Raw genomic sequence first — 14,723 nt, forward strand, 5'->3', positions numbered from 1 at the left:
TTTAATTTGATGTCATCTTGTTTATTAACTCTTGGGATTATTTTCTGAGCTTTAGGAGTCCTATTGAGAAAGTCATTCCTATATCTATATGCTGATGTGTTAACCTTACATTTTCTTCTAGGAATTGCATAGTTCTTGGTATAATTCCTAGGCCTCTGTTCCATTTTGAATTGATTTTTGTGCAGGGTGAGAGATAAGGTTCCAGTTTCATTCTTCTACAGATGCATAACTAGTTTTCCCAGCATCATTTGTTTAAAAGACTATCTTTTCTCCAATGTATGTTTTTGGCATCTTGGTTAAGGATCAGATGGCTGTAGATGTGTGGATTTGTCTTGTGTTTTCTATTCTGTGCCATTGATCTATGGGTCTGTTTTTATGCCAGTACCATGATGTTTTTGTTATTATAGCTCTGTAGCATAATTTGAAGTCAGGTATTATGGTGTCTCCAAAAGCCATAAACTCTTAAATACTGCTCCAAAACTACTTCTCCACTTTTATCTATGCCCATGGTCTGCCTAACCTTCACATCTTCATCTGCTTGTGGCTCCCTGTATGGCCTGTGTATTCCAGCTAGCAATGACATGTGTTTGTCCTCTGTTGCCTCCTGTTTTCCACTTGGTCAACTCTAGATTTCATCCTTAAGGGCTGACCTTGCTCCTTTCCATGTCTTTCCAAGCTGTTCCATGTCTTTCCAAAGCTGTGTCAAGTGGCACCTCTTCTGTCCTCCATCTCTGCCTTGTATTTACACTGCATCATACTGACTGCCTGGTTTTAGTGGACAATTTACAATTCTGTCCTGGTTCCTCAATGGAGCCTAAAGTCCAAGGTCATTTCCTTCCATTTAGTATACTCAGAAACTGACATATAACATATGTTCAGTATTTGTGTATTAAGAATGAAAAGATCTTCATAACCAGTAGAGTGTAAACTTGAGAGTAGGCAGTAACTTTTGGCTATTTTGTCATTTTTAAAATCTCCATCACTTAGTATAGTGCCTGGTATATACTATAAATATGCCTACAGATAAGTTGTTGAATGAATGAATGAGTTTATCTAAAGTATAGCACTTCATATTTCTTGTGTTTGGGAGAAATCACTTTTAATTTAAACACAAATAAAATAGATACCAAAAGGACATTAGATTCATTGTATGTTGTCCCATGGTGATATTATATATGTAAATTATGTACCAAATCTAACAGCAAGGTTTTCCTAAAACAAATTTATAAATTATATATTTTTAGACTGACCCCTTTCTTCATTTCTTGACAACTTTTTTTTTCTTTCTAGGTATCTTAAAAACTGTCCCAGTTACCTACTAAGTTACCTACTGGAGTCCTAGGTTTTCCCTAAGTATTAGTTGATATATTCACTTTAATTAATAAGATTATTTAAGTTAGGTACTGAGATAACTCCAGGTGGAAAGGAAGGTTAAATGGAGGAGGATGTGGAAAGAATCTATAAAGGAAGCAATGCAAGATTATTTGACTCACAATCTCTCACTTAAACTAAAATAACCTACCATGTTCTTGTTGTCTCCCCAATCTATAGGTGAAAAAATAAGAATGCACAAAAATTGGGGGAATTGTCTTGGGATTGTGGTTTGTAAATAGTGGAATAGAGATTGGAGACATCTTCCACTTCTCCAGTTTCTCTCAAGGAATAATATTGCTTATAATAACATACATGTTGTGTGGAGCCACCAACCCAGATATCTGATTAAACTTGGCTCAAACTCAAATTGTTTGGACAAAAATTATTCTTAAGTCAAATACTAGAAGTTTTTCTCCTCTTTCTCAGCCTCTTCTCTCAGCTCAGGTAGACATTCTGCTCAGGCCTATCTGGCCTTCAAGTGCAATCCCTTCAGTGAATTAAAACAACTCAGCAATCTGTGCCTTCAGGAACTTTATCAAAGATTGAGAGAAGGGAAAATTTAAGGAAGGACTTACTCTTTAGACCAGGCTGACTTCTTTCTCTGCTCCTCCCCCCACACACACCTGCCTCTCACACACACAAACTTCCTTCTCAAGCAATCATCCTATTCTTCTGGCTTTCCTGGGTAGAAGAGGCCACAAATTCATCTTAACCAACCCATAGTTTCTCGAGGCCTGGACTTCTGTCATAAGTAGGCTTATTAAGCACTTTCTTGCAGGCAGGTTCTCTCTGAAAGAAATTCTGATGATATGCACCCCTCTTCTCATGACAGTATGATTAAAAATTCAATGACTAGAAGGTTGTAGTTTTTGAGAGTAGAAAGCCTACTATGTGCAGTCCCTCTATTCATGCCTGACCATGTTGGGAGAACATATGCCAATGTAGGGTTTTAATACAGAGGTTGTCTTAGTGAGAATAATCATCAGAGAAGCAAATGGTCTATAAATTATTTCGTTTTATTCTAGCAATAATATGGTCAACGATAATGGTCTCACTGACTACAGCCTTGACTCCTTCAAACCCATTTATTGCACATCCCAAGAATTTTCTAGCTAAACTAAAATCAGATAGCGTATCACACAGCTCTCTGAATTACTCAGTGGCTCCTACTTTTGAAGATAGTCCAAAGCTCCTACCTGCTGATGCCTGAGAAGATTTCCATGGCCAGTGTCTGCAAATTTCTCAGATTTATTTAGATTTTTTCCCCAGCCTCTTTTCCTTTGAGCAAAGACCTATTTATGACAACAAGACACATCTTGTTGATCACAGTTCTAGGTGTCTGCTTGTTTTCTCCTAAATATCCCTTTCACCCTCTTTACTTGCCTTCTCTTTTCTTCTGTAGGACTTCGCCTTTTCCTCTTCACCTCTGTCCCAGTCTGATTTAAATGGCCCTTTTTGATAATCCCATAGCCCATGTACTTCATTCTTTGAAAGTACTTTCTACTATGCAGTATGCTGAAATTGTCTCCACTGCTGGGCTCTAGGTTCCCTTGGATAAGGGACACACATGTAATCATCTTGTTCCTGCAGACTTTAATAAAGTATTTGACACACAGCTGGTGCTAAATAAATGCTGAATTACTGCTGGGACTAAAAGTCAGGGAAACTCAATCCTGTGTTTATTTCACTTAAGAGGTTCTACTATAGCCTTAGGCAGCCCTGGTGGGGGTGGGGTGGGGAGAGATAGATACTGGAAAGATAAAAGAAAAAAAAACTCACAAAATCATACTTATCTTCACTTTGGACATTTTTTGAAATGAAAGTTTCTATATGTTAAAAGATTTTAAAATACTTCAAAACAAGAACTCAATGCCAGAAATTCACTTGGAATCAAAAGCAGCTTGCCACTGGCAAGTTTGGCTTAAATCTGTTACATGTACACATTGAAAGAGAATCCAGGGCCTTCATGTATTTCCCATCAGATAAAATTTACAGAGGAAAAAAAAAATTGTCAGCAAAGTTAAGAGCTAACCTGCACAAATCTCTTACTAGAGCAAAGTCCGGGAGTGTCTCGCTCAAAGCAATACATGGTGAAGTAGAAATCATTTTCTCCAATTCTACCTCCACTTTCAACTCCTTCCTTAAGAACAAGGAGGAGACTTTGCCAGAATAAGGAGAAAGTGGATTTGGTTAGAAAGGTATCAAGTATTTGCATGTAGGAGCTGTTTAATGGGATCATTTCAATTTAAAAACGATCTGAATCAGCTGTGATAATTTCTATTTAAAATTAAGAATATGCAAATAGGATCAGAAATAAGTCATGCATTTGTTGGACCTATTCTCATTTGCAGCAATAGGTCTGTCTAGGAATTGCAACAAACTTTAACCCTGCAAATGTTGGCCAAAACCCAACGTCTACACAGTTACACATCCTGTAGAGTGGATCCATTTACCTCACTGGTCAGCAGGGCTGTAAGCTGTGGGTGAGAGTAATGGATGGAACATTTCACAAGAAAATGACCTCAACCTCCAACTCACTGCTGTGGCTCTGAGCTGGGGACTTTTTGCCTTTTTCAAAGGGAAGCTGCTGCTTCAGCATCCTCTCCAGGAGCCCCTGGCACTGTTTCAGGCTGTGTGTCTGGGGAACCCTGTGCGCATCACAATGACGGAAGCCAAGTGCTGGCCCACAGGCACTGAGGACTGTTTGTTCACGGGAGGGTTTGAGCAGAGCCCTGGTGTTACATAGTTCAAGGGTGCCTTGGAGAAAACCAATGCTGCTGGGGGTGGGGAGTGGGGGCGTGCCAAAGGCTCAAGTTCTTTCTCAGTTGCTATTCCATAGCCCTCTAATGCCTTATGGATATTAGCCAATAGTTTTTTGCTTGGGTGTTTTTCTCTCTTTAATTCTTCGATTTAGTGAGATTTTAGATAGTTTAAATAAAAGGGTTTTCATATTTTTTTTAAAGTAGGGCTATGGTGTATACTATTCTTGGGGGCAGGTATTTTATTAATGAATGCAGTATGTGTTCTTGGTAAAAAACAAAATTAAACTCTTTCACTATTTTTGACCTGCCGGCTGTAGATGGCATTTAGGTGTTTATGTGGTGACTCAGTTTCTTGTAGGATAGCTGACAACTGCACATTGAGACTTTTTTTCTTTCTTTTTTTAAATATATATTCTTAAATTTTTAGTTGCAATGGGACACAATACCTTTATTTTATTTATTTATTTTTATGTGTTGCTGAGGGTCGAAACCAGGGCCTTGCACGTGCTAGGTAAGCGCTCTACTGCTGAGCCACAACTCCAGCCCCTCTTTTTCATTTTTAATGGTAGGGATAAAAAGGCTAGTTACTCAATGCCTTAGAACACTTTGGGTTAAAATTCCTAAAAATGAAGGCTTAAGGATCGTGAAAAATTGTGGCTAGCCATATTACCTATTGACTTAGGAATGTGGAAAAAGTGATATTCTCAGTTCTATGCTAATATCAACAATAATTCTTTATTGAGCAATAAGTTTATAAAACAAACTGTTCTTTATTCTGTGGTAATTATTTTTTGACTGGTATTTAGATATGTTCTGGGTCTTGGTGTGTGTCTCATTTTTCAGACTTACATAGGATATTGTAGAAGATGTTAGAATTTAAAACACCACATTGTGTTGGCACATAAATCTTGATAGTCAAATGGCTAATCCATGATTTGAATTTAAAATGGATCATCTGAAATAAATTGTCCTTTTTGTCATTATATTGCCTTCCTAAGAGCAAATCCTATATCTAACTGCATGAGGTCTCTAACCTGAAGCTTTCCTGAATTGCCTTTCCACATTAAAAAATAAAGGCTGAAATATAATACTTGGAACCATATCCTGCTAGGTCTGAGACCTGAATTTGTACTTCTGATTTCAGAAAAACTTTAGAAAGTTAAATGAAGTTAAGGGGTGGTGCGGGAGACATTTTATGTATTGGGAGGTCCCCTGGGTCTCAGGCTTTGAGAGAGTTGAATTGCAGAGGAGATGAATATAGAGAGTCAAATCTTAGAGATATGAGAGGAGGACTCCTGGCTTCATATGACTGAAAAGATGATAGTGAACACTTCCTGCACAATGCTATACCCATCTAATAACTATGGACAACTCAACTGACTATAAAATAAGTTAATTTCCTCTTACAATTTCCTATATCCCTATTTTATGTAGCAGAAGGAGGAAAAAAGAAAAAAAAAGCCATGGTGTAGAGGTACCTATGGCAATTAGGTAATGCTGTACTTACATATGGAAAGGATTCAGTAAATTGAAAATGGTTGCATTACAGCCATAGACTGAAATATTTGAGATTTTAGGTTGTGGGACTACAAGGGACTTTTCTATGTGTGTAATGTTTAACTTTTTAATAGGAAGCATGTAATATTTTTATAGCCTTATGATCACGGAAAAACTATAGTCTTTTAAACTTACAATTTAAATTATCTTTAGGGTTGTTCCTTCTGTTATGGTTAAAAAAAAAAAAAAAGCGTCAATCTTAAATTTTAACCAGGCAAGGTTTAGGTGGTTGTTCATCCACCTAAAATATGTATTTACAGAGATTAGTGTGAAGGGGGCGGGTGGGGGGGATTTGAACAGAATAAAAGAGACAAAACCTACAGTACTCAAAGTGAAGAGCAAACAGTTCAAGAATTCTAGATAACAAGCCACGTGGAACATGTAACAAATAGTTTGAAAGTTACTGTAACCTTTACAAATTTTCTGTGAAAACCTGTCTGGAAAGTCCCAGGATCCTGAAAGTTGGTCCATGAAATTCTTTGTTGGGCCACTGTTAATTTATGAAGTCTAAATTTCAAGCGCAGACTCTCTTCTTCATCAATATTGATAGATTGGAGGACTCCCGAAAGGGACCCCACAACTTCATGTAAGCTTTTCAGTGTTTTTCTTTGAATGACAAAGTTTTATAAGATGGGTAAGATGGACCCTTGGGACTTTGGGTTTTCTTTCCTTTGGAATGGCTTGTTCAATTCCACGCTAAAGAGTGATCCGTTTATGTTAAGGGAGGAGTGAACCATGGTCCCCTGGGTTGGCCTTTATAAACAGAACCATTTTGCCTACATTGCCTTTAGATATGGTCTTTTGGTTTTACCGCTTTGGTAGTTTAGTCTGCACATGGTGAGGTAGAAACACCCTTTCCAGACTTTTGTCCTTGGCCTCACATCATCCTGGTCTTGTGCAATTCCACAAGGGAAGCACGTATTCAGGACATGTGTGAACTCCTCTTACTCTGTGGTTCATTCACGTCGTTGCTCCTTTAAGATAACTCTGAGGGTAACTCTTTATGTGAATAGGCAGCACAGTACAATGTCAGACTCTTAGGCTTTTGGACCTTAAAGCACTATGTTTTGTTTATGTCCACCCCCAAATTTAGAAATCTGCTACTTAGCGGGGTGGGTTAGGTACTGAGAGAGTCTGCTCTTGATAGAAATGTTCTTATTCCCCCAACTCAGCTCCCTTAAAGTAAGTCCTAACCCCCAGAAAGCAAACCTCATAAACCCTAAAACATAAACCCTCAGAAACGATTTTGCAGGTCTTCAATAACCTCGTTCAAGCCTAGGAGTGCAAACTAGGAGGCTCTGGCCGTCCCGGAGACCCAGAGGGCAAACGGCTCGGCTGGATGTGCAGGGTCCCCGCGGGGCAGGTGCGCGGTCGCACGCGCCTGCGCGTCGGGTCCCCTCTGAGCCCCGCCTGAACCCCACGGCGACCCCGGGCGGCGGGCCGCGGGTGCTCCACGCCGGGTTTTCCGCCGCTCTCCTCCTTCAGACAGCCCCATAGCAGCTCTACAGACACGCTAGCACCCGCGCCTCCCCGGCTGCGCTTCAAAGAGAGTGGCGCCCGGCTGCACGGGGTGATGCCACGGCGAGGTGGCGGGGCTGCGGGGAAGGACGCGGCGGGTGACATGGACAGGCTTTTGCAATTCGGAATCTTTTTGTAAGGGAGTTGAGGAGGAGCCAGACAGTGCCGAGGGGCGTGAAGGGGAGAGTTCCCGGAAAGCCGCGGCTATGGAGCCGCGCTGCGCCCGCCGCCCGAGGACTTGAGAAAGAAAACAGGAAACGTGGTGGCTGCGCACCCGGCCACGGCTGATTCATTCGCTTCAAGTGCCGAGCATAAGGCTTGGCAGGCGGGGCGGGCGCGGGGCCGGGGACCGAGGAGACCCGGCAGTGGACCCGACATCGTTCTGCGGGACGGCTGCTAGTCGTGCGCGCCATCCCTTTGCCATCCTCCAGAACTAGGACTAATACCCGCCGCGCTGTCCAAAAGTCGCATCGTGGTTATTCCACCTCCGTTCCCCTAATAAAAGTTGGCTTGTTGCACTTCGCACGCCCTCCCTGGGGGCCTACCCGCGACGTCAAGCTGGAGAAACTGAGCCTTCCAGTCGCGAACGGCCCCGCGGGTGGAGACTCAGCCCCCATCGAGCTACCGGGTTTGGCAATATGAAGGAGCAGCCCTCATGTGCAGGCACCGGGCATCTGAGCATGGCGGGGTATGGCAGGATGGCCCCCTTTGAACTCGCTGGCGGCCCAGTGAAGCGCTTGAGAACTGAGTCCCCCTTTCCCTATCTCTTCGCAGAGGAGGCCTACCAGAAACTGGCCAGCGAGACCCTGGAGGAACTGGATTGGTGTCTGGACCAACTAGAGACCCTGCAGACCAGGCACTCTGTCAGTGAGATGGCCTCCAACAAGGTAAGTCCCTGCTCTACTGTCATTGATGCCCCTACACTGCTGATTCCCACGCTGGTGAAGCACCAGTCCCTGTGGCCCCAGGAAATACAGGGAGATATTTGTCATGCTCATTGCATGTTAGCTATTATGCTCCCTTTAGAAGGGAGGTTCTTGTTTCCATGCCTTCCTTCTCTCTTTCACTCACTATAGATAAATTAAACATTTTGCAAAATCAACTTTGACATAGTTTGATCAAATATCCAGGACACAGGGTTCCTAAGTGACATTTTGCACTTGCAACGAGAAACCCAGTAGGGTCTGTTGGCCTTGCATATTTAAAGGTATTCTTGGGATTCCTGGTTGGAAATAAGAGTTGGTGGATGTCAATGAAATCACTTGGATCTCACCACCTACCACTAAAACTCAGAACTTGGAACCTTAACCCTCATTTATCTAGTTGTCAGGATACCCTGTTAGACCTTTGCCTTTATATATTCTGTTGGCCATACACATTCATAGTTAGAAGCTTCATTATGATCATTGCCTTTTCTTTTGATCTTGAAGAAGACCAGATTTCTGAGGTCATTTAGTTTCAAGGAGGTTTCAGCTGGACATTTGTGCCATATGTACAAAAGTGCTGGTCTTGGCAGTTAATGGAATTTGGGGGACTGATAAGTAATCTTCAGTATGAAACAACCATAAAATAGCCTGGAAGTTAAGGTAGAGTATTTTCAGTTTTGCTGCGTTTAAAAAAAAAAAATAAGCCCTGTTCTTTTTGTCTATAGTTATGCAAGGAAATAAATTGGATTATGTGTGTTTTAATGATTGACTGACTGAAGGGGCAGGAAAGGAGGCATGTGCATGTTGGATGCAGATATCTGAGGGATGCAGCTAGTAAGGACTGGTAATATTGTGTTCAATTAATAATACTTGTTTCTTAACGATACTTATGTGTTTTAGCCACCCATTTATTTGCAAGGTCAGGAAGGTGATGGCCATTTTACTCTTCATGTGTACATGTATTTCAATGAGTGATGCTTTTTTATTTTTTAGCTTACTATAGTTTTTATCCCACCTGTTTTTTCCTCATGCAGTTTTTACAAAAACTGTAGCATCACAGACACTTGTCTTATCTGTTAACATTTCTTATATAGATAGCATTGCTTTTTAAGTAAAAAGTCGGCTTCAAGCAAATAAAAGGGGTCCCCAGCCACTGCTTGAAGTTAGTAACCTACCCATATGCATACTGACCTATCCATGTATACACTAATGATCAAATCAGGTTTTTTATTATTTAAATTTGGGTCTCATTTCTAAATTTGGCATGGCTTCTTTTAGAATTGCTTTCTTATTGGGACTCTTAATTCCTGTAGTAGCATTAGATGCCATTGTTCTCATTTGGCTAAAAAAAATCGTATTTTTATAAACTAGAAATAGAGATTGTTTTTCTTTTTCATAATTTGATTCATAATAACAGGAGATGTATGCCAAGTATCTCCAGTGTCCTAAATGCTGAGTGAGAGCATTCTGCACTGGACCTGATCTTAATTCTTTGTCTGTTAGATTGATTCTATGTAGTAAAAGGCAGAACAAAATTTGGATATCTAGTGAGATACATGCATTTATTTATGTTTTTGAGATGATTTGACAGTACTTTTTAAGCAAAATGTACCTGAAAAGCTAGTTCACTTTCCTTAAAACTCATATTCTTAATGATGAAACTTAGGTTTAAGTTTAAAAATTGATGTGAAATCTAACAATATATTGTGATTTCAACTGTGAAATAATTTATCTATACTTTAAGGTAAAAACATTTGGGATCACAGCAATTGCTCAAAATGACAGCTTTCTTTTACAAGCACCAAATAAGAGGTATTTTTTTTTCTGCTTTTAAATCTTCTCTGTGATGGCTCTCAACTTTGAGTTAATTTACATGATTAGTGTGGAAGATAGGTTTATTTGGTTGAAATAATCAAATAAATAAGAGAATACTTTTTCAAGTGCAGCCATTTAGCTATGTTTATATCCTGTGGTTGAAAGATTATTGACATGACACTTGGGTCAACCAAAGCTCTTACTTCAACTTTTAATTTCTAGGCTGTTCATTTCTTTTTTTAACTTATTCATTTTTAAATTTGTGTTATGCTCACATAATTTTTTATAGATGAAAAAGAATTAAAACTAAAGCTCTTGGTAAAATTTGTAAAGTTACCAAAGCCACAAGAGCTAAAAACTGAGCTGGAGCAGCTGATCTGAAAGTCCCTGTGAGTGATGCCCTACCTTCAGTCTTGACTGGAAATGCAGACAATTTGTTTCACACCATCTCTCTTGAGTATGAATGAATAGATCTGCAACATTGCTTTTTGGTTATTAGTCTTATTGCCATCCATTCTGTCAGGGTTTATGTTTTGCCATGGAAAAGTTTTCCCCTTTTTTGAGATATTTAAAATCATACTCTAATAGATTAAAAAACACAATAAAAACCCTAGTAAGAAACCAGGATTTTAAAGTGATAAATAGTAAATACTAATTATGAGATGGATTTGGGTGCTGGGAAGAAGGAAACTGATTGCTCAAATCCATTTACAAGTTGGGTTAACAATTTATATTTTTAAAAATTTTAATAAAAAAAACCTTATAGTAATTTTAAAATATTGCTTTAGAAGTAACTAGCTATATTTTCTGTATTGGTTTTATACTGTACATACTGATTATTGATGCTATTGAGGTAGGAACATTTTTGAATTCTTGGCCAAGGCCAGTTGGCTTGTAGGATGCTTGTACCAATTTGGTAAGAGATTCCAGATGGCATTTAATTTGAGTGATTAAATCTATAGCATTTACCTTCATAAGCACATTAATCTGCCTGAGAGTTGTACAGATTTCCTTTGGAACCTCATTGTTACAATTGAGGGAAATTTTAGTGAGTTATCAGAGCTTTTGGAAGCAAATGGACCCGGAAGTTCATGGTTTTGTTCCTTGCTAGATGAGTTACATTAGCAACTTAAACCTTTTAGCTTCAGTTTCCTTGGCATAATATAGGCATAATAACAGACACTTTTAAAGGTCAATGTAAGAGTTTAAAGAAAAAAATATATATATATTTAACAGCAAGCTAATTCAGTGTCTGTCAAGAGTAGCACTATATCTGTTGTTACTGGTATTATTTAGAGATCAGATCAAACTTTACTTATTGCCTATTTAACCATACTGATTTAACCATACGGATTGCCTATTTTAACCATAAGTTATACTAGACACTTTGTTTCATAGATATTTTTATAATTCTTAGGTAACTGTCTGTAAAATTCTATTAGAAGATTTGAAGTCCTTATTAGAAGTTTAGTCTTTTAAAAATAATTCAGCTATGAAATTCCAGACAGAAAAACTAATTATTTTATCTGTTTTACTGTAAAACTGAAAACAAAAGCCATATAAATCTTTAGCACATGTAAATGTCATGTAGGTTGGTGGGCACTTTTCCATTCTTTTATAGATTTTGCAAAGTAAAGTGCCTTTCTGGTAAAAATATCCTTTAATGTGGAATAGTTTCGTGGTATTTTGGGTTTTCTCTCATGGAAAGTGTATTGAGGGTAGAAGGAGTGGCAAGGAGGGCAGGAATCTGGCCCTCAGGACTTCCAAAGACTGCAATGGAACCCGGTAACTTAATTCTCTTGTGACCTAATAGTGCACATTTCACCAGGCCTTCAGTGTAAGTGCAGTGATGTTTAAAAGAGAAAATGAAATAATTGTGGATTCTTTCCACCACATACCCAGATAAAAAATGCATTTTGTTTCTCCTCTCTAATTTTGGGGGCAGTTCCGAGGCTTGGCATTGCTGGAAACTACTGGCCTTCAAGTTGAAAGTCTGTCTTGATATTAGGATTCAAGCATCCTTCTAAGAGACTTCAGGTTGTCCTATAATTCATTCCAGAGGTGCTTAGGCCAGTTTGCAAATGTGGATATGACTTCTTTATAGAATTTATTTGTCTCTTTGGTTTTTAGTAGTTATCCCTAGTATGTTTCTGTTGCCTATAAATTAAATTGCTTTTCTGGGGTGCTTTTTCTTAGGGTTTTCCTTGGTTGCTCCCCCTGCTGCTTTTTGATTGTCAATACATAGCATGGACTAGCACTTTCTGGGACTGCTGATATATTTGATGGGCAGGAGGTCTGCTGGAAGGAATATGATATGTTCATAGAAGTGGCTCATTTTAAGGTATTTCTGCACTGCACAAGTAAAAGAACTCAGAATAGAAATCAGTGTTGAATTTTTGCTAAGAAGGAACTCAAGTTAATTGAAAAAGACATTTTTAATTTATGGAACATTATAGCAACACTTGTTTTCTACTTTAAAATATTAAATTTTGAAAAAAATAATTGCTGAGAGTTAATTGAGGTACCCAAAGAAAAACTCTAGATTAAAAAAAAAGTCATGTTTAACTATAGAAACTCAACTTTTTGTTGTTTTCTTGAACTTGATATATGCTCCTTCATCCATTTAATAAAGGTAGATTTTAGGAAAGACTTTTGTAACTTACATATAGTTTCTTAAAGTGAATGCAAAAGGATTGAGAAATCCTTGTCTTTATAAAAAAATGTTCTTTTTATAAAGTAATAATAGAAAGAAGGAAGCACTTTTAATGGGTATTTTTGTTTTATTGAATTTTAAGCTAGTTGACTTTAATTCAGCAAGACACTAAGGTTAAAAGGGGAAAAAAAAAGTTGTCTCTGTTGCCATCCACTCAATTCTAGTGTCAGTAAGCTTAAATATCCCTAACACTCAAATTATCAAAAATTCTTCATTTTTATGAATCAAGAAATTAATCATTGCTAGAAAAATTGCTTTCATTTATTACATGTTGATTTGATTCATGGGAAATGGTAGCTCCAACTGAGAACATTATGAACTCTTCACTTTTTAAAAATATATATATTTAAAACATAAGGCTTAACTAAGATAAAATAGTACTGTTACTAGTATTATGGATAGATTAAATAAACTTTTCTCTGAATAGCAAGGATGATAATGCTTTTGTTCAATTTAAGATTTTTGCAGTAGTCACATGGATTGTCACTGTTTTAAGAGATATATATATGGTAGATGTGAAATGTGGTTAGTGTCATGATTTTTAGTTGCTCCATAAAATCGGTAGAGCTTGTTTTTCTCTTGTTTAGTAAGGGAGATCAGCTTTTTTAAAGCTGCTCATTGCTGGGGTTTATTGTGGCTCTAGTAGGGCAATAGTTCTACCCTAGTTACTTGTCATCATAGCTTAATTGGCATAGTTTGAAATCTTTCTAGAAAATGGACAGACAGTCTTTCATTTTAATAGTCACACGAGTTGAGTTTATTATTATTTGCCCCAGGGATAGAACCTAGGGGTGCCTAACCACTGCCCCACATCCCCAGCCCTTTCTTTTTATTTTTTTTATTTTGAGACAGGGTCTTGTTAAGTTGCTTAGAACCTCACTAAATTGCTGAGGCTGAACTTGAGCCTCACTAAATTGCTGAACTTGTGATACTCCTGCCTCAGCCTCCCGAGCCACTGGGATTACAGGCCTGTGAGCAACACCATGCTGTGCTAGTCACATAAGTTTTGAAAGAAGACATTTAATTTTATTCACTCTAACAGGAATGGGGGATGAATCTTGATATTTGCTTAAATCATAAATGGTTCTGTGTTCATTAGAAAATTAGTTAAATTACATTAATAGCTAAAATAATGATAGGTTTATATTCTTTTAAAGAATACTTTATTTTTAAAAGAATATTTATCTTTATTATTGTTTTTATATTCTGAGTTTTTTTATTGTTTTGCTTACTTTGTATGTGATAAAGGCAAGTGATATTTACCTCCCGACCTGGAGTGTGCACCAATGATACTTAGGGCAACTTTGCAGAATGGAAAGAACTTAGATGTTTTTTGTCAGGTGAATTTGGTCTCAAGTTTCAGCTTTGCTGTTTCCTACTTAATTGTTTGGGCAAATGCCTCACCTCTCTGAAGTTCTATTTTCTTCATTTATAAGTAGAGATAATAGAAGGGGAAATAAGTTGAAATGTTGTAAGAATAATAGCTATAAGTGTGCAAAGTTCATTTTGGTGCATAACACATACTGGATGTTCCATAAATTATATGTGCTCACTTGTCTGGAATATACACAAAAAAACAAGATCAATAAAACTTTGTGTTTTATACTCCTTGCAGTGTAAGAATGTAATATTTCTTGTTTCTATTCTGTAAGGAATTATAGTCTAAATTATAATAATTAGTGTTTCTCAAACTATCATTTCTGTATACACCATCATTTCAGTATACATTCATATCTGCCATTGTATGTTAAAAGTTTAATTTAAAGCAATTTATTTAAAAAACATACTTACCTGAACACCTTATTTTTTCTAATATATATTAAAATTAATATATAACAAGAAAGCATTTATTTGAAGGCCACCACATTTAGCTTACTACTTATGGACAGTGGCCATATTTTTGGACATAGTCATCTGAATTTGTAACAAAAACATTATTTAAAGTCATTTTTAGTTAGAAAGATTTGTTTGGTTTAAACAACCTACCATGTTCTTTCTCTGCCTTCAATGGAATTTCCCTTCTAGAAGAAATGCAAAATTTCTTCGTTAGAAATCTCT

The 14,723-nt window shown here is 37.8% G+C and overlaps 1 protein-coding gene across 7 annotated transcripts in view; it reads left to right on the top strand.

The window, feature by feature from the left end:
• The window catches only part of Pde4d (phosphodiesterase 4D), a 1,049,725-nt gene that overhangs the window by 987,432 nt on the left and 47,570 nt on the right, over positions 1-14,723 (top strand). For 5 of the 7 annotated variants that reach the window (XM_076857254.2, XM_076857255.2, XM_076857257.2 and 2 more), the window contains one exon: positions 7,986-8,098. In XM_076857254.2, coding sequence (XP_076713369.1) covers positions 7,986-8,098 — 113 coding nt within the window. Of the gene's footprint in view, positions 1-7,140; positions 7,900-7,985; positions 8,099-8,577; positions 8,798-14,723 lie in introns of those variants that run through there. The other 2 variants (XM_076857260.2, XM_076857262.2) reach the window with 2 other exon arrangements.

This window comes from Callospermophilus lateralis, chromosome 5, assembly GCF_048772815.1.
Source record: "Callospermophilus lateralis isolate mCalLat2 chromosome 5, mCalLat2.hap1, whole genome shotgun sequence".
NCBI classification, from domain to species: Eukaryota; Metazoa; Chordata; class Mammalia; order Rodentia; family Sciuridae; genus Callospermophilus; species Callospermophilus lateralis.